Here is a 22213-nt window from a genome sequence, read left to right on the forward strand (position 1 = left end):
TTCTGAGAAGTAGATGAATTCATAAGGCAGGTTTCTTTTATACAGATCTATTTAAATGTTAAGGTCTTTGTCCCAATCATTTAAACAATTACACATGATCTACACTATCCTGCTAAACTCCAGTATTCGCTTTATTCAGCAAGCACAACAATAACCTTATTCTCAATCAGATCTCACAGTTTCCTTTGGATCAAATACACCTCTGTAACAGATACCAGGACAGGTGGTTTCAGGTACCATCCTGTTGATCCATTCATGGGAGAGAAGAGTAATAAAAGATTACTTGTCAATATACCGAGACTATAGTTAAAGAAGCTGCTGAAAGCTATTAGCTGTCAAAGATCAACTGAGAAATTATTTATAATGAACTAACATTGTAATCAAGACAAAGGTCAAGAAAACAAAATAAAAGACAAGAATCAAGCCTAAGAAACAGCACGGAAGCAATGTCACATCATCAAAGGGATTACGCAGTTTCCTATTCAAAACCCAGTAGAATCAGCATTATTGATGCTTCCACATAAAAATCACAACAGGAGTGCCATTCAAAGGACACCATTTTTCTCTTGACAGCACTGCTGAGTACTTCAGTCCATTGTGCTCACACTTACTTGTATTTCGAGCTCCTTGCCCTGCAGTTTTATCAACACTTTCCAGCTCAGTTACTCTGTTTTGGAGGGATTCTACACTGCTCTTCATACTGTCAGCCTCCTCCCAGTTCTGTCGGAAGGGACGGATTTCTTTGTCCAGTTCTTTCAGTTTCTCTGCTTGACTGTCTATCACTCGCTTTATAAAATAGTAAGTTATGAGTTAAAATAACAAAAAGACATTGAATTATGCAAATTTAAACAAGGATTATATATCGATAAGAAGATGCATTTCCAATATAAACAAGTTTCACTTATGTCAAATATTTTAATAACACAAACCTTGAAAATTTAGAGGAATAGCCCAAGTATTTATAAAACACTTATAAAAATCTTTAGTGCTGCATAGGTATTAATATTAGAGCACTATCAGAATTATCAATACAATTATTTTAAAAAAATGAATTGTTAGTGTGCTCTTGCCTAAATTTTTTTAAAAAAAAAAAACCTTTCAATGCAAGAACAATATTCTGAATGTCTCTATATTGACATTATGGGCTGATATTTGTTGGGTTTCATGTCAGAGTACTTAAGCAACAAAGTATGGTCACAGCAACTTACCATGGTGTGAATCAAGTGGCTGCTCATGTGCATGAGTTTATCATGGGGCAACAGCAAAATAACTTACCCCTCCAGAAAAACATCAGTACTCTTGCACACATGGAGCCTGAGTACGTATATGTGCAGATACGGCGGCATTAGCAAGCTCACATAAATCAGTTATCAAAGCCTAAGTTATTATTTGCCCATAACCATAGCAGAAGCCCTCCAGAGTGTAAACAAAACTACCACTTCTGTCCCCTTAAGCGCTTTTAAAATTCCCACCCTTACTTCCTAAATTGATTAAGCCATGCATCCTGAAGGTGCTTGCTGTTGAGTCTTTTCAAGAAAACAAAGCAAAAAACCCAGCTGATTTTGGTAAGGCATGAAATATAATATTACAGAAAAAAAATATATGGAAAGGCTGGTATTCTCTGAAAGAGGGACATTGCAAGCACCTCAGTATATTACAAATATAAAGGAGAACATATTTCCCAGTCTACCTCAAATCTGATGCAAGAAATACATAGCAGTTCACGTTATCACAGCTAATTTGGACTAGCAGGAATTTTAGCCAGAACCCCATAATCAGTTGTGAAGTTCAAATGATAACACAAATATTTGAGACAAGAAACTACTTTTGCTACCACCTACAGTTAAAGTCCAAATCTAACTTTATAGTTTATCTTCATACAGTGCCAACATGTGTAAAAATGATTTTTCACTTCTTAAAAAAAAAGTAGTAGTTGAGTACAAAACAAGAAAATAAAGTTATTTTGCATCTGCCTTCTGGTTAGCCATGTGGATTCAATGTTCCTCACTGATGGGGAAAACCCTTCTGCCTCATGCAACCTTCATTTCCCCTTTTATGCATTTGCTTTTAATCATGTGGTTTCAGTTATACTGAAAGTCTGTAATAATTAATTGAAGACTGTCAATTTGATGAGCCAGCTAGCAAAATCATGCTCTAGGAGTGTTTTATTTTGTTGTGTCTCAAAATGACTGAGTAATCTAACATATTTCAAGATTAACTATTTATTTCTATGTTGGTGTTTTAAAACAAGCTTATACATCTCACTTGCAAAATTACAACTTTGTGAAGGAAAGCTGTGTACTGAATCATAAATGCAGGGGTACGGTCTCATTTAAGCAACTTGCCTGGATGTACTAATCATCAGCTACCAACACAGTCGCACCCTCTCACTTGGACTAATGGTAATCAGAAAATAAAATAGAGAAGGGCTGTTAGCTATATATAAAAGGAAACACACCATGGAATGGCCTGAATGAACATTGTAAAAGCAGAGCCACAAGATTTGACCATTAGTTCACAGTTAACATACAAAAGTAAACTCAAGGTGTGCCCAAGTCCAATCTTTTTCCTCTACTCACACAAAACGAGCTCTCCAAGGCAAGAACAGTAACATGGTCGTGGGTTTGTACAGTGCCTCACGCAGAGATGCTCTAATTTCCAATTGGGACCTCTTGGCACTAACACAGTATCAAACAAAATGAATGAATACATTTTGAGATTAATTGGGAAATTGGTAAAGATGCAGAAGAACTTGTAAACTATTCTTCTTTTGGGAGAAGTTTACTAGAAGTTGTTACTAGGGACCAACTTCTCTCCATCAACCTGCGTGCAACATTCTACCTTTGTACATGCACAACCAATTCTGTTTTTTAGCTGCTTCTACTACACATTGGCAAACGTGTAGTATTTTATCTGCTGTAACTCTTCATGAGAATTCAAGAGATACCAAATAATCAGAAGTAGACTTGTATTCTGTTTTTAAAAAGCAGTGGGATCTCTATCTTTTCACCCTACAGGGAGTCAACCTCCCTCACGCTGGGATGTACTAAATCTGAATTTAATGCAGCAGTAGAGAATTTTACTCTAATTATTCCATTAGAAAGCACACAGATGTCTCACACTGTACTCATAAATTTTCAAGTAGATACCAATTTTCTGCATGCACTTTTATTCCAGCAACTGACCTCTCCAGATCATTAATCCAGAGTTACATGCCTGGCAAACCATTGAGGGCTCTTCTGGATATTGATTTTCATCTAGGTTTTGCTTGGTATTTCTAATAAACAATTCCCAGAATTTTAGCACTATTACTACTAAAAGAATTTAGAGAATGTCATGAGGAACTGAAGAAAGTTATATTTGCAGTGCTCTCTCATTCAGATGGTCCTAATGGACCTTTCCATTGCAAGTGATAAAGCAAACTGAAAAGCTAAAGAACACACTAGAAAATGAACCAAAGGTACTACTTAACTGGGAAAACAAATCATACATTCTCCTCCTTTGAAGGAATGTATTACCAGTCAAATCATTTTATATTCATAAGGCCACTGTTTCTTTCATCTTTAAGTACCTCATGTCCACACTCAGCTCAAGACTTGGCTTACTAACATGCTTCTGTATGCTCATAAGAAAGACTGAATACTGGATGTGAAAGCTCCTTTCTACAAGACAGCAGTCAAAAAAGTATCACATACTCCCTTGGTAAAAACACTTTCCCTAGAGACCAGTATATAGAAAATTAATCTGAATCAAAACACCTTGGGGTTGAGGTTCCTGCCAGTGCCCAGACACCTTAGATGCCTTTACACTAGTGTTAAATGCCTCACAGTGCAAATGGTGCCAGTTGCACTCAGTGAAACAGCCATTCCCAAGCCAAAGAAGATTACACGACAACTAATACTGAAACTGTACTAGAAATTACTAGCATGCATAGGACTTGGGGGACTAAGCACATATCGCTTGTCCAGACCTGAATTGGCTAGTTCTACAGTGGAAATATCTGTGGCTCTTGTACAGACATGGCTGCTCAATGCAACCCAGAAAAAGAATAGCTCACAACAGGTAACTGATTCCTTCAACTACTAATAGATAACCGAAGAAGTCTAATCATATTGCCCAGGGAAAACCAAGTTGAGGTGTGTTTCCAAGATGTTCTTAACAACCTGACTGAACCAGGAAGTTCCAGCAAGTGGAAGGAATCAGGCTGAAATAGCTGTAAGACACAGTTTGACTTTAACTAACTAAACTAAAATAGCTGGTGAGAAGTAGTAAGGGGGGGGGGGGGGGGGGTGGCGGCAAAACACATCCTCTCCAGTACTTACTACCACCGAAAAGCCAGCTGTTGGAATCTGCCAACCATATTGTTTTGTGGTTTGTTTTTTTCCTAAACATAAACCATTTGAAAATTGATTTTGCTAACACTTACAGCTTGAAGAAATCAAAGATATTGCATCTGTCATCAAGACAATCATGAAAAACTCTGCTCTACATTTTTTGCATTTCCCCTCTCATCACTGGTTATTGAGATAGCATGTGTAAAAACCCCAGGCTTACAAATTAACTTACCTCCTGGTAGATTCAATCAGCAATATCAATACACACAAGGATTAGCTTCCCAGTGTCAGAATGCAGTATTGTAAGCATGCAGCCATATCCCAGACTATCATCAGACCAAATAACAATGAGTAAGGCAGGCTAAACTGGTTACTAAGTGGGCAGAACACGGAAAGAAGTAAGTGCTATACGGAGAAATGTTGCTGTTGCCAAACTTAAAGGTTTCCTTATAAACCAACATTGAGGGTCTCAAGGCTCTGAGCTCTTGAATGGGCCACCCTTTAAATTGTAGCCATACTCTGGATATGTGTATCCTGCTTGAGTATCAACATTTGCAGCTTAGTATGTGAAGTGAATAGTAAGTGAAAATGATATTTTTATTTACATTCCTTTAAGCTGGATGTTGAAACAGTATCTGATATTCTAGCAGCAGACATGCTGAAATAACATGTAAACAATACCTTCACAATAGCTGCTAAGCATCTCCTAAGGTTTCCCTAATTGTGGTTAGTATCACGCAAGCTAACACAAATTCCTAGCATCCACATGCCAAGTCGGCTGTGAATGCAAAGCAAAGAATTCCAGCTTGGGCTCAGCACCATGCTAGAGCATTCAGAGGATTTCTAGCTTGACACTGGCTTGTGGCCAGGTGACTCAGACCACAGAATAAGAAACTCAGTCCTACTGGCAAAGGAATAATTAGATACATTTTCCTCAGAAGAAGGACAAAAGAAACATGGATTTTAAAATGTGTATTCAAATGCATTGTACTGCATTTGGATTAATTCCACACCAGACTGATCTCACTCATGATCAGTATTTTTTAAAATACCAGCAAGCAGAAAAGAAATATACATTATACATATGACAGTTTTAAGGTGCTAATCTTGTCCTCCAGTTTGACAGTAGTTCCTCAAGCAGTTATTTTTTGCAGAGAAGAAAAAATAATTATGATTATTCTTCAGATAAGATTTGTAATTTTATTTTCAGTCTTTTCCCTTTTTAAACAGGGGATTTTGTTTTAACATAGGCTAGGCAACTGCAGTGTTATAGTGAAGTATCTTACTCCAACAAACACAACAAACCAGCTACTGACCAGAAGGAAAAAAAAAAAAAAAAAAAAAGGAAAGAATCAGAATAGCTTTATAATAAGGTAAACTCTCTCCCCCCCTTTTTAATTAGAACACCTCACTTCACAAGTGTAAAGGCACAGAACAGAAGCTACTACCATTTCTGCTTTAATGGGGAGATTCTAAATTTCTTACCTGTAAATGAAGTATTTTAGATTCATTATTCCGCAGCATTTCCTTCTGTCTTTCAATTTCTATTTCAAAGCTACAAATCTGATTATGTAAAGTTTGTATACTCTTGTTCTTTTCCAAACTTTCATTCTGGAGCAAGGCCACCTGGAAAAAATTCTACAATTACTCCTGCCAAAGTTTATTAGAAATACCTATATAACTTTGTTAGTTTTAAACTATCTTAAACACATGAAAGGGATGAGATCCTAGTAAAATCTCTCTCCATATCTTGCAAATATATAAATAAACCCCAACCTTCTGATAGCTACTTTTGCACTTCCACAGCATGGTATTGGTACAACTTTAGCTAATGAAAGTGCAGATGGGATACACAAACAGCAAAAGAACTTGTGTCTAAGCATAATCTTTTCTTTATTCAGTTTGTTATTTAACGGCTTGGTTTCCTGGTTTCCACTAACTGACTCGGGAGTTGCTTGGAGTTTGGAAGAAACAACCTATTTAGCTCTAGATCAGTGTTAAGAACTCAAGCCCTGCACAGAAGGGATACCAGAGAGAAGACAAGCAGCTGAAAAGCTAGTCGGGAAAGCAAACATTAGCCTTCCTCACCCACTCCAATCTATCCTGATCTATAGCAAATTTAAGGAAAAACATCTGCATGGGATTGGCCTGGCTTCACAGAATGTGATGGTGATGAAAACTCCTGAAATGAGCGAATACAGAAGGGATCCATGCATTTGAAGGAAAATCCAATGGTGCCTACTAGTAGAAAAGACTAAAGAGCTACAGGCTGTGGACTATATTCTCTCTCTGTATTGACATTTTATGAATTCATTCCTTAGTGACTCATTCTGATTTTAAAACATGAGCCTTGTTAGAAGAAGATCATATAATAGATCTCCTTGGGGATGAAAGTAATACAGTAAATATTCTCTGTCCCACTATTTTGTGCTCTGTTCATTAATGTGGTTTGGGGAAGGGGGTTCCTTTGTGGTGGTGGGTTGCTTTTTTTTTTTTTAAATCTCATTTTTCCCTAGGCAAGATTATTCAGTGGCAAAAACGTAGAAAACAAAACACTTGACACAAAATGAAGTTTGGACATGCCCTGACTAGTTCCACAGATAGATCTTTATATGGATAAGAAGCAGCACCATTTTTGACCCAGGAAAATCTTGATAAACGTTCCACATTAAGACCAATTACTTGGATGCTTCATGTTTCCAAAAAAAATCTACACCACCACACTCAATATAGATGCTAGTTTGAAGTCAAGCCATTTTTACCTCTGATGTGGGTACCGCTGTAGAATTCCACCACCTTAACTGCCCTCTAATCAGACATAGTAGAATCACTTACATGTCACTGCATTCCTAGACTGAAGAAGCTAGCCTGTTTAAAAAGGTAAATAATTTCAGTCTCTATACTAGCCTACACTAGACAAAGGACTGCCAAAGTCCACAGGCATTCAGCAGGTCTGTCAGACAGGGGCCCAAAAATACAGATACCATAATAGATGTATCTACTTTCAAATATAGCATAGCATGTGTGCATATACACACATACATTAGTTCCATGTTTTATATATGGAAAAACCGGCAGAGGAGGCTCCACAGAAATGAGACAAAGCTAATTTTGCCAGTGCAGAGAGAGAAACAATCTCAAGGCTGACAGAATGCATGCCTAGGTACTAGAGAAAATTTTCAAGAGCAAGTTTAAATTTAAACTAGTATCCCTGCCTCCCACATATTTCAGATCTGCTGGGTAGCCACTTTAATTTTTTGCATCCTCGTTTTCCTTAATGAATCAGAGTTCTTTAGTTAATTGTGATCTTTACATTCCCCTTTTCTCATTGTTTCCTTCCCCAGGCCTCCCAATCATAAGGCAGTTACACTCTGTGTCACTAGCATTACATTTCCATTTTTGTACAAGCTGTAAAACGTGGGCCTGTCTTGTACTGAGATTTTCCACATAGTTTTACAGAACACAAGAAAAACAGAATTATGTCCTGAAGACCTTAATCACACAAAACTGTCATTGCTAAGGCAGTAAATGTAGTTTGGTGGTAATTTGTAAATAAGGAATCTTTAACACTAAATATAGTTTCCTAATTGCACTTGGCATAAGTCTTTTTAACTTCAGTTAAAAAACAGTGTAAAGGAAACACAGCATCTATTTACAAACTGCAATCAGCTTCCTTTACTTCCTTGTCATATTTGAAATATTCCTAGGATAAGCATGCTCTTATTTGGCAGTTTTTCAAACTAACCTATTGCTTATTATTGCTTACTAAAGAAGAATGGAAGAAACCTTATGCCACAAAGAACTGGATTAAAACAGGTCCCATATTTAAGTCACATATTAAAAAAGAAAAAACACTTTATGCCAGATTTCTTTAAGAATGTGACGAAGCCACAAAATTATGTTTAACTCATTATTTCCAACATCATAAAATCCGTGGGAGTTCAGTCTGCAAGTCTGTCCCATCACAGAGTGAACAAAACACTGAATTTTAATTTGCCCCACAAAGTTTTGATTCAAGATTTTACATCTGACCTTCTCTTACTGCTCTTTGCCAGCAGCACCACCATTCAAATACCAAACTCATAACTTAGCGCAATCTTTGCGGCTCTGAAGACTTTCAGTCTGCATACTCCACAAGCACTGTTAAAGAACGTGGTGCAACTTCTCCTTTCCCCTCCATACATATCACAGTGAGTACCCCAAATGAAATCTTGGCCCTACAGAAACCAACAAGACTTCCACTGACTTCAGCAGGGCCAAGATTTCTGTGATATTCATCAGCTAAGTTAACTTTGCACTGTTGTTCTTCAGTGTATCGATTAATTTTTTCTCAAAGAAGAGAACAACAATGAAGTTACAAATCATTTTGTTATCCTTCTCTAGAATAAAGTCACTGACATATGATATGCGGTTAGCTATTCTGGTAACTTGGCACGATCTTGGGATTTCCAGTGATTCAACTCTTTATTATGAATAGGAAGAAGTCTACAAAGCAGGAAGTGAAAAGGGAGAAAAAAAGAAAAAAAAAAAAAGACAAACAATGGTAAGCAGTTATGTCCTAAATGAAAGTTAAAACAAAAATTGAACATAAAAAAGTAGTAAAGTGTATATTCCCTTAGCTCTGTAAGAGACAAACATAGAAGTGCTGGGTATTTTTTAAATGACAAAGCACCTCTCAGGACACTGACAAAAGGCAGAACATCATCTATTTGGGAAGTCACAGGGAACATGTTTTTTCCCTATGATGTAAAATAAATTCTATAGGTTTAATCAGACTAAAGAAAAAAACCCTAAGGATATGAATTTGTATCCATTACAACTGAAAAATGTACAGTTCCTACATTAACAAAGACATTAAAGTGCAAAAGCAAACTTACATATTGTTATTGATCATCAGACTAAGGCCTACACATGTAGTAAAAATTCTGTCTAAAAAACCTACACTAGAGCTCTCCCACGTTCAGTGGTTTCCTTACGGGGCTTGAAGTTCAAAAACAAGCAGTCCAGGGACAAATGTGCCAGGGACAAAATAATATTTTGCTGTTCCTGTTAACTTCTGCTTTAAAACTATACTTTCTGGCGGCTGCAGGACCTTGCTGGAAACCCATGCATGAGAGATCACTGTAGGCCAAGAAGGGAATATGCTTTCTAGACAGAGTTCACTAAACTCAAGCTAGCAGTCTGCTGTGAGATGACAGAAGTCACAAGCCACACATATCATAACTGCCGCTGAGCTTACACTGGCATTGTTACTCTTATTTAACTCATTCTAGAAAAATCTGAAGGGGCTCCTGACTCTTCTGCCTGCATTTGTAGAACAGTTTGGTAATTCTGGGATTCCCCCCCACCCCCGCCCCAAAAAAAGCAGAAGCATTATTTTAATGGCTACGTAAAAGTTTTTGAAAAAAAGATTTGAGAAAACAGTGATTTGATCTAAGTTTTGTATTTTTAAATCAAAGCCTTAAATTTTATTTGCGGAACAGACGGTTAAGTCATTCAAATGATTCACAAGATCGTAGCTGATATGGATACAATTTCCAGCAAATCCCAAATCCCAAACAATCTAAAATCAGGAGTCCCAAGGAAGCACTGCAACATGAACTTCATGCACTAAAGCAGAAATCATAATGCCTGTGAGTTACAATATGTTTAATTTAATTAACCTTTGCAGGTTGTTAAGTTTGGAGAGCAAGAACAAAAATAAATGAATAACCAGTTTATTACATGGTATTTCTAATAATGTTATCTCTGAAAAATACTGAGGTAGCAAAAACACAGCTCATAGTGCTGCCACAGCTTTCTGAACCCTCCCTTTTGTAAGGAGGCAGCTCAGAGAGGAAATTTAATAGTGGACTGTTTATCTACATGAAGAAAGTGTTTTAATTAAGTTACCAATGAGGAAAATTGTACATGGAGTTGCGAAGCCAAGTTTCTCACAGCATTTTATTATAACAAAGGTACCAGATATGCTAAATGGCTTGATTGCTTTTGGAGCCTACTAGTACTTTAGCTGTACTGTTGAACAGCTGTTAAACAGAAAAAAAAGTGCTTCTTTTAGTACTTTTATGATTTAAAGAAATCAATGAAAATTAGAAGTGAGTAGAAGATATACCTTATTTTCTAGAGCATTGCTCCACTCTTTCAATAAGTTAACATGCTGCACTGCTGAGCTGGCTTCATGTGCTTTAATTTGTTGGTTTGTTCCCTGTGACAACAAAGAATTTATACATTTTAGCCAATTCCACTTCTTTTAAACCTACAAAGAAAGATTATATCAAGACATCGAACCAACACTACATATTTTGGTTCACGGATGCATGTTGCAGAACTGTAGAGAGAAGGGAAATCTACTTGGGAATTTACAAAAGTCAGGAATACATTTAATATAGTAAGTGTTTTATACAACTGCCATATATCTCCATCCAGTGTGCTTGATACGTCAGAGACAATAAAGATGAACAAGATTTACAGAATGAATTGTACTTTAGAGTCTTCTGTGTAGCTTTACACTAAACAAAGCACAATAAAACTCTTGAGTCAAGCAAAACCTAAAATGTCCAATTCCCCAAACTGTAATTTAAAACTTCTGTTGTATTTCATGAACAGCTTCATAAGCACTAAATTTTCCCTCAGTTGATTATTAAAGACAAATATTTAAGATAAATTTATCATCACTGGAAACTGCCAGCTTTATAAACTACTTTGAGAGATATTACAATGCCTAGTTTGTCATCCTAAGATGTTACCATGATTGCTCTATGATATTCAGATATGCTGCCTCTGCACAACCTATAAATGCTGTTACAAATAACCACTATATAAGAACTTTACAGAACACACATAGATCATATACAGAGTACATAAGATGAAGACCATATTACTTTATGTATTGTGTTGCATTACACCTACATCAGTGTTTTGCAATGCAGAGTATATTAGCTTTGATAGTAGATACACTGCAAAGCAACTGAATGGGTTTCAATGATCCTCAAGGTATATACTCTATATAAAATACTAAAAATATATATGTGGATATATGTACATATATGCACACATATACATACATAAAATGAATGGCAATACATACGACATAACAGTGGGCAGGGTTACAGCACTGATCAGTTCTACCACTAAGAGCATTACTGTTAACACTTAAAATGATGAATGCTCATTATTTATTTAAGAACCTGGAAATACCTGCAGGAAGTAGTTTATTGAGAAGTGTTGCTGCTTATGGTTCTTGTCTCTTTAAGTTATCATGGGCTAACAAATGAATCACACTATCTGATAAACTCCATTTTTTCCTGTCAGCAGTTTCTGAAATTTCCTAATTCATTATCTAAGCATCCAAATTCCCCAAGATATATGGTCAGGGAAGCAGAATATTGGAAGAGACTGGAACAATACTACTGAAACTAAACTCCGAGGTTTGGTGCTTTTTTAATTTTTTAAAATATTGCAGGGATTGCCAGGATTAAAATCTAAAACTTTTTTTTTTAAATAAATTTCATGCTATGCTTTGATTATACACCTATGTGCACACAGACATACGAATGCACATAAAAATAACATGTTTTAAGGGCACTAACCTATGTTAAACCTTAATAAAACTATTAAGACACACAAATGAGAGAAAATATAAACATACTTAGCTCAAGAAAATAAATACTTTCATAAAAACAACTGAAGTTACTAGTCTATTTTCTGAAGAACAAAAGTGACTTTCCTCTTATTCTAAGTTAAAAAGTTCTTCAAATGTGTATCTTCCTATTTCAGCAAGATGTACCTAATAACTGAACTCCCAAACCACTGCAGGAATGTGTGGGCTTTTATATTGTTTATCTTTAAAATGCAAAACCAAACATCTGCTGCATAATCACTTGGTGCAACTGGATGAATTTCTTAACCAAGACTAGAGAAGTCCAGAACTTTCACGTCAAAGAGTTAGGTTTTATTTGCAGACTTTCATCAATTGGGAAGTATAATTGTTATATACTGACCTGAAAAGTGCAGCCATAACGCTTAAAACTACAGGTACTTGGGGCATTAATACATTCTGACAAATGTGCATTCAACTGCAATAGGAAAAAAATGTGAGTTTTGGCAAAAGACGTTTGCATGATAATGCTCAAAACATAAAGGGCACAGGTTATCAGGTTTGTATTGTGTGCCATTTGCAGAACATACAATACACGTGTGTATATTTTCTCCAGTCTGATCTAAAGTGCAAATACTATATATACACATATGTAAACCACACGCACATGCCAATACAGTATACAGTGTGATACATTTAATATACAGTGAAACTTCTACTAAAGACCATTTCAATAGGTAACCCAATTTAAAAGAACACACTCTACAATTATTTATACGATTTCATTTGACTTTAGTGAATGACTAATCTTCTCCCAACAGGTAATTTTTCACTGGTGTTCTGAGCAAGTCTTAAGATCAGTTTCACTGTAGTAAAGTACATTTTTTCTAATCCTAATTTCATGAGGAACCAATTTTTCAAAACATAACATGCAATTCTCCGTGCCTAAATTTAACAGTTAAATTACACAAAAAAGACTAAACAAGTACTGCATGAAACAGACAGAGTTTTAGAATAGGTACAGTTGAGTAACTTCAAAAAAAAAGCAGTACACAGGATTAAAACTGATTAGTAAAATGCCTGCATTTTTCACAGATTGAGATTTATTCCAATATCTTGGATTATTATGATCACAGACCACTTCTCATTTAAAAATAAACGAATTCACAGAAGCATATACATATATACAGAGAGCAGCCATTGCAGCACAGCGGGCAGCAGCTGGATGCAAACTGCCTAAAAGTTGGAGCAAAGAGCCATTTTTGGAAAGGATAGTGCAACAAACACTCTTCGAAAACAGGATCTGCAGTTTGCATCTCCCACAAAGCAGACAGGAGCTAAAGCCTAGCTCCTCAGCTGGCATCACTCTTTTTGGGTTTCAAAATCTCATTTGAAATTCCCACACCATAAGCCCCACATGACTCAGCTCATCCACCTCCACAGAAAGAAGTGGTGAACCAATTCTCCTTTGAACATGTAGCTCTGGAACAGACAGGACAGTCTTTAAAATCTGATACCGAGATGCAATCGGTCACTCATCTTTGACATACACCTATTATGTTCTATACACCATCTGTAGAAATTCACAGTATAGTTTCAAAAGACATGTGGTTCAGAAAAAAAAAAAAAAAAGACCAAATAAGAAAGAGACATGGTGTAACAGGCTTTACGAGAATGCCACAATTTCAACTTCTCAAAACTAGAAGCCTGCCAAAGAGTTGTGGATTAAACATGAAAAATTGCCTTTTATTCTACAGTAAGATATTCACTTGTACACTACAGAATTGTCTCAAACTGTTAGGCAGGCATTTTCCCGTTTTCTGTATTAGAGTCATTGTCCCTAACCATGCAGCTAAGTAATATATACATTTTCACAGTATCAGAAAAAAATTAAGCAACATACAGCAACAGATGATGCAGGGCAAGATGACCGTTTAAAGTTCTGTTTCTACCAATGGTTTGAGAACCCAATTCTGACAACATATGTAATGACCCCGGCTTTAATGGGTCAATTCTTATTAGCACTCAGATACACCTCTTCTCAAAGTAACTGCTAACATCAAGATTTAAGAATATGCCTAAGTGCTCCAGAACAAGGATCTAAACTCGGAAGTAATCACTGATAGAATTAGCTCAGTATATATATTTTCTCTTTTCTTAGCAGCTCAATTTCTCTTAATAGGCACAGTATCTATCATGTATTTTATATTTCATTATCTTGGGGGAAAAAACTGCCCCTGTGTTTGGCAGGTGCTTTATGTGCCTTGTCACTATGACATGATTAATAATTTACAAGTGTAACTGAAAAACAGTACAACTCCAACTCAGGAAGTAAGTATCAGTGAAAAGAAAAGCTTATCCTCAGACCAGAAACTTAAGTGATTCTTACGGAGTGCTGAAGACTTAAATAAGCTCTTCCCCATCCTTGGTGAGTAAGTTATTATTTTTAGAAAAAAAGAACACCTATTGACTTTGAGAGATGCTACTCATATCTTTTAATGTACAAGAACATGGATCTGTTCAAAGACGACAGGTTTCAATTTTTTTTTAATTTGGTCTATATATTACTGCAAGCTTCTAGACATTAAGAGAAATTTTTATGCATTGTTGCATCTGGCTGTTAGAATGTTGTACTCGTATTACCCTGTTTCTTACACTAATTCTTTAAGTGTCAGTTATTTTTTCCCAAATTTAACAGATTTAATAATAATTTAAGTTTTTCCACAAAATGATTCTACATGTTTATATGATTCTTCTAGTCTTTACTAACTCTTGCCAATGTCCACTAAATTTTAATTCTCTCTTTTTATTTTAATATAAGCTAACTACCCCAAGATGCTGCTCTACTGTACTCAAAAATGCTTCAAATGGGGGAAGGGCAGGGGGAGAGCTAGTAAAAATGAAAGCAGGAAAAGCATGCACTAATCTTGGGCAAGCCAAGTGTAATAATGACATAAAACTAAGAAATTATTTCTTTTTAAATAGTTTTTCAAGAAATCATTTAAAATATTTGAGTGTTATCACACTTAACTGTGTGGTAGAAAAAGCTTTTCTTTAGATCTCACATTTTAATAAGGAAATGGCTTCTGGCAAAATTCTTGCGAGATCTTACTAAAAAAAAAAAATATTTAATTTTTCAGCACAACACTGGGCATGACTTCTTACCTCGCTCCTCATGAGTGTTTTAACACTACATTTATGAGGACATGAAACCATGACACACGGGCAGTCTGTATCTTCATGTTTCTACAGAGGAAAAAGCAAACAAACCACAAATTAACTCTTACTCTGAAATTAAAGAGGACTTACCTGCAAAGAAAAGCATCCTATAATAATTTAAAAAAAAAAAACCACACAAGATTTTTTTTCAATGTTTATCCCACTTGTGCAGAGTTACAGAACTGCAATTGCTCAAACATCAGTTTCTGCTTTCGATAGACATCTTGATATTCTGAAGCAAAAATATGGGTTTTCTTGTGTTTTCCCACACAGAATAAATCTATTTGCTTCCCATTTTATTGTTTTTACTTAGAGCAATGAAAAAATAATAAAATTCAGGTTTTCTTCCCCAAGAATTACTCTCAAAAATGGGCATCTTTAAGAGCAAGCAGAACCACCACAGATGTCCTTTTTAGTAAGGGTATACAGTGCATGGAAAAGCTCTTCAGAAATGTACAGTGCTCACTCTCAGAGAATCTCTCCTTCCTATGTATGGATATTCCCCTCCAATTCTTTTCTAATTTTGATTCTCAAACTTCTGATACTAAGTCTCACTGTTATACACCCGAAGTTCAAATAGATGTTGAAATTTTATCCTGATGCTGGGCAGGCATTTTGATCTGAACCTAGATGATGACAGAAACTTTAGTACAGCTGTCAAACCATATCACCATAGGGAGGGAAGACAATCAGGCCCAAGCTAATTGAATTTATGTTTCTTCTCTAGTTTTTCTCAACAAAATGAAAAATCTGGAAAAAAAATTTCGTTTCATGTCAAGTGATGTGTCCTAGTCAACTTGAAACAAGCTGTTTCATTTCTGGTACTTAAGAAAAGCAAAGGAAACAAAGGGCTAGATTTATAAGGCTGTTAGAAAAGGAAGAACAAATAGCATGCCCTTTTTGCCCAGTAATGACATCTATTTTTTGAAACAAAACCAAGACGTAAAGGAGAGCCAAGCTCTGAGATGTGAAAGGCCTTAGTTCAGAACTCTATCATAAATCTGCAAATATTTGAAAATGTATACCTCCTCACTTTTAAAAACAGATCATCAGGTATGCTGCTCTGAAGCAAGTCTATCCTGCCATCCTTCTTATTCGTGCTCGTTCACTTGGTGTAGCACATGTAGACAGTCAACAGCAACAGAAAGCAAGGAAGCCTAAGTTGCTCCTTAGCCAGAGAGCTGGGACAGCCTCCCAAATTGAGGAGGTGAGGAGGTAGCTTCAGTCCCTCCCCACCAGGACATGGATACCCAACCAGGAGCAATGCTAACAGACTGAGAACACCTCTGTCAGGGTGACTCTGGTACTCTTCTGGTAAGCAATGGCCCATAGGGCCATTTCTGCTCAGACTCAAGAACTGGACCTGGGCCCCCCTCATTCTGAACACATACGTCATCATGTTGAAGAGAGACATCACACACTACCGCGCAGCTTTAGGGGCCTACTGCCCTACAAACTTCTTTAATGGCTTACCAACTACAAAACTAGAAAATGAATACTCCCTTCTAACATCCATTCCCTAATTTTAATTCCCTTACTCTCTCCTCTAACTTACCCAAGCTATCTGGCAAAGGCTATGGCACTGACTCTTGGTTCATGGTAAAAAGGCAACATGCAACTTCTTCTCAGCCCTCTCTCCAGCTCTCCTTCTCACTCTGCCTCCCAGGGCCCCCCCCCCCCCGAAACCAAGGGGAGCCTTCCCAATGACTTCAGGATATACCCGAGTCATCCCACTCCAGTGGCAGAATCCTCTTCCTACTGACCAGCTAAATTCACAGTCGAGCACACAAAACCAAAAGCCAAATGCAGCATAAAACATGGGTGACACCGCATGCAGGGCACCTGGCACAGACGAGGGGAAGGCAGGATATTAACACAGCTCCCCAGAGAAGCCAGTGCCACATTACGAACATGCCTGGTCCAGAGCAGCGACAAGGGAGCAAGATGACAACGTCTTGTGTCTTCCCCAGTGGCTGTCCCAGTCAGCTCCGTTGTGTTTCAGACCACTGAGCAGAGTCCAGGTTGCCTTGGCAGGGCCTGCCTGGGACAGCCTTTTTGTGGCCAGAAAGAGCCTACACACTTAGTGATGCTGTCCTGCCAGATCTGTATCATACTACTACTGCCCAAGTATCAATTTTATAGGAGAAGCACTTCCAAGTAGTTTTGTGGATTATCCACAGAAAAATATAACAACTCAGAAGCATTTCAGGCTACTAACTTCTGTTCTAACAATGCACCATCTTTATCTGCCAGAAGTTATAGAATGGAAAAGGTACCTTTGTGACAAAACCCCCCACTTTTTAGATGGTTTAAACAAAAGAAAAGAAATTAAGAACTTAACTCACCTAGTGACAGTGCAGGCAAGAAAAATACAATCTAAAAAAATGTGTACTAACACTGTTAACTAAAGAGTCTGCCTCCAACAACGGGGATTTCCTACCCCACAGGTCATGGGATTCTATGAAGACATGAACCATATGTACTCCGGTAAAATTATTTTTGTTTCCATTTGCATACCTTTTTTCTCGGTACGCACCCTCTATCTCCGTTTTCAGTTCAAGTCACTGAGGCCTGCTTCAGTCATTATTACATTAGAGAAAATTTTAGGCTACAGAAGCTGGAGATTAACTCAGGCTCTAGGTGACAAAACTCAAATGAGAAGTCAAAAGGAGCCTTTCATTCAAATGTACAGTCTCATTAAGTGTCTGATTCTCATTACCAAAGTACAACAAGGTAACATTTTATCAGGCCACAAGAAAAAAAAACATCTGCATTTCTATAATCACTGAACATTTAAAAAAATCTAGGCAAAAAAAAAAAGCAGCCAATTGCTCATCTTCTAATTGCAGAGCTTTCTGCACCCTCAAAGCAGCATGGAAGCAAAACTGTACTGGAACATATAAGCCAATGTAACATGAGAACATGTAACACTGCTTGGAAACGTTCTGATTTACAAATGTAGATTTGTTTAGAACTTTTAAGAGCAGGTGAATAGTGGTACCAATTTATATACAATCAGAATAGTGACATCTCAACATAAAATTACATTTTAACAAACCTCTTTGGCTTTCTGGATAAGCCAATTCTATTACCTCTTAGAGCAACTCTTAATTCCACCACTTAAGATTTTGGAGAACAATTACTTTATTTACAAATGCTCTTTTTCTGTACTTTAGAGTAATATGCCACTCTTGTTTCCAATGTGAATGTCTAAAATTGGTTTCGCTGTGAATTAAAAATCTGATAGACTAAAACTTGTCTCAGCTTCTGAGTATCTTGAAAGCTACTGCTAGTTCAAAGATTTCATAAATGTTAAATCCATCACTATCTCATAAAAGAGAAAGCTTTTAAACTAAAACAGAGTTCTATATTCCTCAAAACTTACAGATGATTTCAGACTCTCGAAAATTTTACTACATTGCTCCTATAAAAAGAAACTGCCTACAAGGAACCTGTGAGCATGTTACTTAGATATGGAAATAGGGTTTATACAAGACAACATATTTAATACTCACTGATTTTGTCTGTTAAGACACTACACATCTTTTACTGTCACTCTTTGCCTCACATCAATTCCCCACCTAAAGAAAATCCTGGGAGAACAGCATCCATAATCTAACTAAATACAGTTTCACCTCTGTATCAGAATGTGCCAGAATAAACACAGTGTAAACTTAATTTTCTCTGTGTATTTTCATGTCTCAGCCACCTTATGCTTGGTAATGCACAATTATTAAAGTACCAGCCCTTGCAAGTATACACTCAAATAATTAGAAGCCCAATCTAAATCAGAACTCGGTGAGATTCTACCTACACCTTTTTGTAATACCACCTCTGAGCAAAGAATGCTTATCATTGTGAGATTTCACCTAACAATACACAAGAACACGAATGAAAATCAAATTCTCACCACTCTTACTGTACTAAGAAAGTCCGAAATCTGAGATTGTCCAAACTATGGAAAACTATGCAAACAGAGTTTTTTAAAAAAAATGTCAAAATTACAGCAAGAGAGATTCAGCATAATACAGTTCAATGCAAAATAACGCTAACACAGTCAAGTTACAATTCTGTGTGTAAAGTTAAGTATGACTTTCTCAACCTCTGCTCTATACTTCTAACTCACAACATGCTGCTTATCCAATAACCTACTTGTATGCCAGGAACAGCAGTAACTCTGCTTAGGCCTGCCATGTACCATTCCTGGTTATGCCAAGACACAGTTTGCTTTTACACTATTTCCTCCTCTCCTCTCATAACAGATCACACAGTACTGAAGAAGGATTATACAGAAAGATGCCATTTCTCCAGTCAATTGCTATGCTTATGCTCTTCCTGCACAACATTTGTTATCATGGCAGTTGCATTTATTATATCAATTTAAGCAAAATAAAAAAGCATAGCAAAAATTACTTTAGTATCAGTATTATGCAGTGGATCTGAATTTTTTTTTAAATGCAGTATCTGAACATCAGAAAAAAGAAAATGTTTCCTAGTCAATGCAGTGACTGGTGTTTTTGCAGAAAAAAAGTGTTTTGAAAGTCAGCCTATTTTCTCTTTTGACTTACTAATTCTGGCTGAGAGGCCAAGGCTCTATTGGCAGCTAGAGAGAAGCACAAGAAGAGTTATTATTTCACACTAATGTACGGAAAGTTGTTCTATATACACAAGAAAATACTGCACCTGCAACATAATCATTGGAACTTGACTTTTACAGTATTTACAGGTCGTCTCCCGGTATTTACAGGTCTTCTCCACGTGGTCTGGCAAATCTTTTCTCAGTATTTTTTCTTTGCAATCAGCACGAGGACACGAGAGCTCTTCAAACTGACAATCAGTTTTCAAATGCATCTGAAAGATAAAAAAAAAAAAAGTCAAGCCAACTAAATTTTGTGCATGTCTTCTATACTCTGAAGACATCCCACATTAAGTAACTTCAGAACCAAAGTAAGCAAAGTTATTTTGTGCACTGTATTGTGCAAGAGCAAACACTAACAAATCTACTCAGGAATACATTTCTGACTTTACACTCCCTTTACCTAGACAGCAGATTTCACTGTATTATAGATGTACGTGAGCTACTTTCATACTAAAAGTATTCTAACACAGTCCAAAATTCCACACAGGCTATTTAAACAAAAGGTAAGCATTCTTTTCCAAGGTGTATTATTCCACATAAACACAGATGCTGCTTTAAATTGTTTAAGTACCTGAGCTTGCTCACTCAAAGCAAGTACCTATACATCTCACTACAAACTGCTGGGTTAGCCATACCTTACAACTGTTACATTACTGGATTACTGCTATGTTATACCTTCACAAAACAAAGCTATAGGTTATTCTGTACAAGTCTGGAGAAGCCAAAGGTTTAACTCCATGCATAAACCACCACTTATATGAGAGGATCAAGACTGGTAAATAAAAACAAAAACACACCAAAACAGAATTCAAATTTCTCACATTTGTAAAGTACACATTAAGATTTTTCCCAATTTTAGTTCACCCTTGTCATTTGCTTCATGCATTTATACTTCTGAGCTTTAGTGTCACACAATTGCATGATTTGTTACTACAATTCCTTATAGCTCATCAAAAAGCTGAGTTTCAAAACAGTTTAACTCTAATCTGATTTATAAATGTCAGAATAACCCCTAGTGTGAGCAAGTCAAGAAATGGACTGGGGCTTTAATTTGTGAGATTTCTTCTCATTCTTTAACTCAAAAGGAAGCTTATGAGTATGTTAGATTACTTACCAGTAATTGACCCAAAGACAGCTGTTCTTTACAGCCCTTGTTTTCATTTCTGCAGTATATTTGAAGGGCAAGTAGTTCTCTCCTGCAACAATTATCTTTAAATACCTGAAAAATAAAAAAATCACTTCATTTTAGAAATTTAAAACCTGTCAAGAATATGCAAGTTCAAATAAAGTAGAAGCCATGCAATTTGGCTACAGCAGTGTCATTTAATTCTAGCTTTATGTGCCAGAAATAAAACCCTACCACTCAGTTTTTCTTGAATGTGCGCATCACTGAGATTCCTCCACTGTGAAGCAGCCCAGTGAGAAAGACTATTTGGACAGATGCTCTACTGTTGTTTCACATTTACTATAAATACAACACAAGGAAAGGTACAAGAAAGGACTAAATTTTTTGCTATTTGCTTGCCAGGCTTGATAGGCCTGAATAAGCTAGAATTCTCTACAATGTTTGGGAAGCTGATGCATTAGGCACAATACCATAGAGACAAAAAAAGAGCCAAAGCACAGTGGTTCAGAGAGGAAGGATTTCATGGAAGACAGTCCCACAATGACTAGACTGGTTAGTTGGAACACCTACTCGCACTTCAGTGGTAACACATTATTAAAGACATTTTCTAAGGTCTTAGACTGGAGGAGGTTTATTATTTCACAGATAAGCAGGCTTTAACTATCTCTCCATTTTAATGTTTATAAGCATTTTTTGTCTATAACAGAACTGCAAAAAATTAGAAATACACAGCTTGGGGTTTGGACTTTCCACCTTTTATGGGTGATACCCCATAAAAGATAAAGAGGCAACACAACTGCACTCTCAAGAAGCCCCATTGCTAAGGGCAGGAACTGGAGATAAGGACTGAAGACCATTACTACTATTTTGAAGATCAAAACAAAGGGCTAAAAACTTCTAGTTATTTTGCAGCTGCTTTCATGACCATTAAGAAACACCAAAGAAGCAAGCCCAACTTCTCTGACAAATGGAGTTCTGCTATACTGCATGCACTGGAGGATTAGTGTAATTACAGAACGGTTCTGCATGCTAACGTTTAACAACAACAACCGAGAATTATGATCAGATCTGTCCACAGTGACTATGAATCTATCCCCAATACCAGTGAAGAAGGAAACACTGCAACCATTCTCATCCAGTCTCATCTGACACAGGTCACTGATGCATATGTGAAGTTTAATGAATCAACAATTGTCATTTGAATAATCAATTGCCACTACTGTAGTATTTTTTCCAAAGTAATTCACAGGGTTACTAGGTACAGTTTTACTGACTGAAGTTAAGGTAAGAAGACAATT

At 36.6% G+C, this 22213-nt stretch overlaps 1 protein-coding gene across 15 annotated transcripts in view; it reads right to left on the minus strand.

Annotated features, from left to right (window-relative positions):
* The window catches only part of TRAF3 (TNF receptor associated factor 3), a 75096-nt gene that overhangs the window by 8521 nt on the left and 44362 nt on the right, over positions 1-22213 (minus strand). For 13 of the 15 annotated variants that reach the window (XM_069783407.1, XM_069783402.1, XM_069783400.1 and 10 more), the window contains 7 exons: positions 20904-21008; positions 19834-20001; positions 15097-15177; positions 12335-12409; positions 10447-10539; positions 5820-5960; positions 612-786 (listed from right to left, as the gene is read on the minus strand). In XM_069783407.1, the coding sequence (XP_069639508.1) occupies positions 612-786; positions 5820-5960; positions 10447-10539; positions 12335-12409; positions 15097-15177; positions 19834-20001; positions 20904-21008 (838 nt within the window). The remainder of the gene's footprint in view (positions 1-611; positions 787-5819; positions 5961-10446; positions 10540-12334; positions 12410-15096; positions 15178-19833; positions 20002-20903; positions 21009-22213) is intronic. The other 2 variants (XM_069783409.1, XM_069783410.1) reach the window with 2 other exon arrangements.

The sequence above is a fragment of the Haliaeetus albicilla genome, chromosome 5, assembly GCF_947461875.1.
Source record: "Haliaeetus albicilla chromosome 5, bHalAlb1.1, whole genome shotgun sequence".
NCBI classification, from domain to species: domain Eukaryota; kingdom Metazoa; phylum Chordata; class Aves; order Accipitriformes; family Accipitridae; genus Haliaeetus; species Haliaeetus albicilla.